At 73.2% G+C, this 2,617-nt stretch overlaps 1 protein-coding gene across 1 annotated transcript; it reads right to left on the bottom strand.

Annotated features, from left to right (window-relative positions):
- Positions 1-19: 19 nt before the first annotated feature.
- On the bottom strand, positions 20-922 carry LOC118157014 (SCO-spondin-like; the record flags this gene model as incomplete). The annotated part of the gene is made up of 4 exons (XM_035311269.1): positions 886-922; positions 417-584; positions 171-341; positions 20-99 (listed from the first exon to the last, which is right to left on the bottom strand). Coding segments are annotated over exons 1-4 (456 nt in total), but the record flags the coding sequence as incomplete, so codon positions are not given.
- Positions 923-2,617: the final 1,695 nt, after the last annotated feature.

Below are 2,617 nucleotides of genomic sequence, written 5' to 3'. Positions count from 1 at the left end.
GGGGGGGGTCACGGCTCACCGAGATGTCATCGCAGGAGCGGGGACAGGGGGGGCCGCAGGGGCTGAACACCGAGCCCGGCACCGCGGCGCAGTCGGGAGCTGCAGCAGGACGGGGACATCAGCACGGGACCCCCTGCAGCCCCCCGGCCCCCCAGCCCAGCCCCGCTCACCGGGGCACTCCTGGGTGCCGCAGGGCTCCAGCTGCACGGGGGGGCCCTCGCAGAAGTCTCCCCATCCCTGGGGCGCGGGGCTGGAGCAGGCACGGCTCCGGCTGCGCACGCCGGCCCCGCAGCTCCGGCTGCAGCTGCTCCAGGGGCTCCAGGGGCTCCAGCCACCCGGCCCTGCGGCACGGGGAGCTGCTCAGCACCCGGCACGGCCCCCCCTGGACCCCGACCCCCCCGGGGGGGGGCACTCACAGGCACAGGGCTGCAGGACGCAGGGGCGCTCCTGGGACTGCGGCTCGGAGCAGGGTGCCGCGGGTTGCGGGGCGCAGAAGCGGTACCGGCGCTGGTGGCCCGGCCCGCAGGAGGCCGAGCACTCGCTCCAGGGGGTCCAGGGGGTCCAGGGGGTCTGGGGCTCACCCGCTGGCCCGGGCAGGGGGCATCAGTGTGGGCCCCAGGAGGTGCGGGGGCACTGGTGCAACCCAGGGCTCGCCTCGGGACAGGTCTCCCCATTTTGGGGCACGTCCCTCCCTTTGGGGGCAGATTTTCCCCTTCCGAGGCCGCCTCCTCCCTCCCCCCTCAGTTTGGGGCACATCCCTCCCTTTTAGGGCACATTCCTCCCTTTTGGGAGAGATTCCCCCCTCCCCCATTTTGGGGTAGATCCTCCCTTTTGGACACATCCCCCCGTTTTGGGCACATCCCTCCCTTTTGGGGCAGATCCCACCCCCATTTTCGGGCAGATCCATCCTTTTGGGGCACATCCCTCCCTTTTGGGGCAGGTCGCTCCCTTTGGGACAAATCCCTCCCTTTTGGGGCAGATCCCTGGCCAAAGAGGGTCAGGAAGCAGACCCCCCACTCCTGTCACCATAACTCCACCACGGGCACCAGGGCCACCAGCCTCAGGGGACAGCAGGGACGGGTCCCCCCAGGGCCACCAGGGCAGGGTCAGGGGCTGTCCCTGCAGCCACCCTACACAGGGGCACAGCAGGGGCTGGCGGGGGTCTTACCGTCACCACAAGCCACCCGGGAGCAGTTGGTGACCCGGCCGGCGATGCAGGAGCTGGGGACAGAGGGTGGCGGTGGGCGGGGGGCAGCAGCAGCCGGGTCCCCCCCCTCCAGGCTGGGCACTGACCAGTTCTGGCAGCCCTGGGGCACGGCGTCCCCGGGCAGGTAGAGCACGCCGTCCAGGGCGCAGGGACATGACTCCTCTGCCACGCACTCGTCGTTCTGCGGGATGTGGCACCGGGATATGGTGTTGGGGGGGGTCCCCAGCACCCCGTCCCCACCTCCCCGTCCCCACTCACCAGCAGCAGGGCCCCCGGGGGGCAGGAGCAGCCGGGGCGGCAGCGGCCACCGGCCACGGGGGCTGCGCTCAGCTCCGCGCACGAGGCCGGGACGTGGGCGCACGGCTGCCACTGCTTGCCGGGGGGGCAGACACCCGGCTCCTCGCCTGGGGGGGAGACACAGACACCCCCTGAGCACCCCCAGCGCTGTGGTGGGGTGTCACCAGTGCGCGTCTGCCCGACAGTGGGGGGTGGAGGGGGGGGGACACGGCTCTGCGCCCCCACCATGCCCGTGGGGAGCCGGGGTGCCCCGGGGTGCGACGCAGCAGGGGATGGGGTGACAAGTGCCACAGGGGTGGGGACAGGGGCTGCTGGGGTGGACGGACGGAGGGACGGACAGACGGACAAACGGGGCTCACCGGGGCAGGGCGCGGGGTTGCAGGTGCTGAACTCGAGGCCGCTCAGGGGGGAGCCCCCCCCGCGTGCGGTTCCTGTAGCCGCCCCCGCAGGGCACCGAGCACCCCGACCACGGCCCCCACGGCGCCACAGCCCCTGCGCACACGGGGGAGGCTCGGGGTGCTGCCTGGCCCTGCACATGTCCCCCCCCCCGGGGAGCACCCCCCAACAGGAGGCACCCACCCAGGGGCACCCATCCCGTGGACAAACATCCTGGGGGGGGGGTCCCGTCCTCTCCAGGGACACCCAGTGCAGGGGCGCCCTCCAGGAGAAGCCACCCCAGGGACGCTCATCCTGGGACACCCGCCCCAAGGGACCCGCCCCAAGGGACACCCCCCTGGGAGCAATAACCCTGGGGGCATCCACCCGGGGGCACCCATTCCAGGGACACCCCGGGGACACCAACACCAAAGCCACCCCCCCCCGAGGGCACCCCCCCCCGGGGATCCCCCCCCCAACCCCCCCCCGGGGGGGGGGGGGAGCGCACACCCCAGGGACACCCCCCCCAGGGACACCCACTGGGGGACACCCACCCTGGGAACAGACACCTCACGATACCCATCTGTGGACACCCCCCTGGGGACACCCCCCTGGGGACACCCTCCCCGGGGGGCCCTGGGGGCTGCTCACCGCGGCAGGGCTGCAGGCTGCAGAACTCCACCTCCAAGCTGGGTCCCTGGCAGGGGCGGCCCCCCCGGGCCGGGGGGGGCACATCGG

The sequence above is a fragment of the Oxyura jamaicensis genome, assembly GCF_011077185.1.
Source record: "Oxyura jamaicensis isolate SHBP4307 breed ruddy duck chromosome 2 unlocalized genomic scaffold, BPBGC_Ojam_1.0 oxy2_random_OJ71487, whole genome shotgun sequence".
NCBI classification, from domain to species: domain Eukaryota; kingdom Metazoa; phylum Chordata; class Aves; order Anseriformes; family Anatidae; genus Oxyura; species Oxyura jamaicensis.
This window is presented reverse-complemented; position numbering and strand designations above follow the sequence as displayed.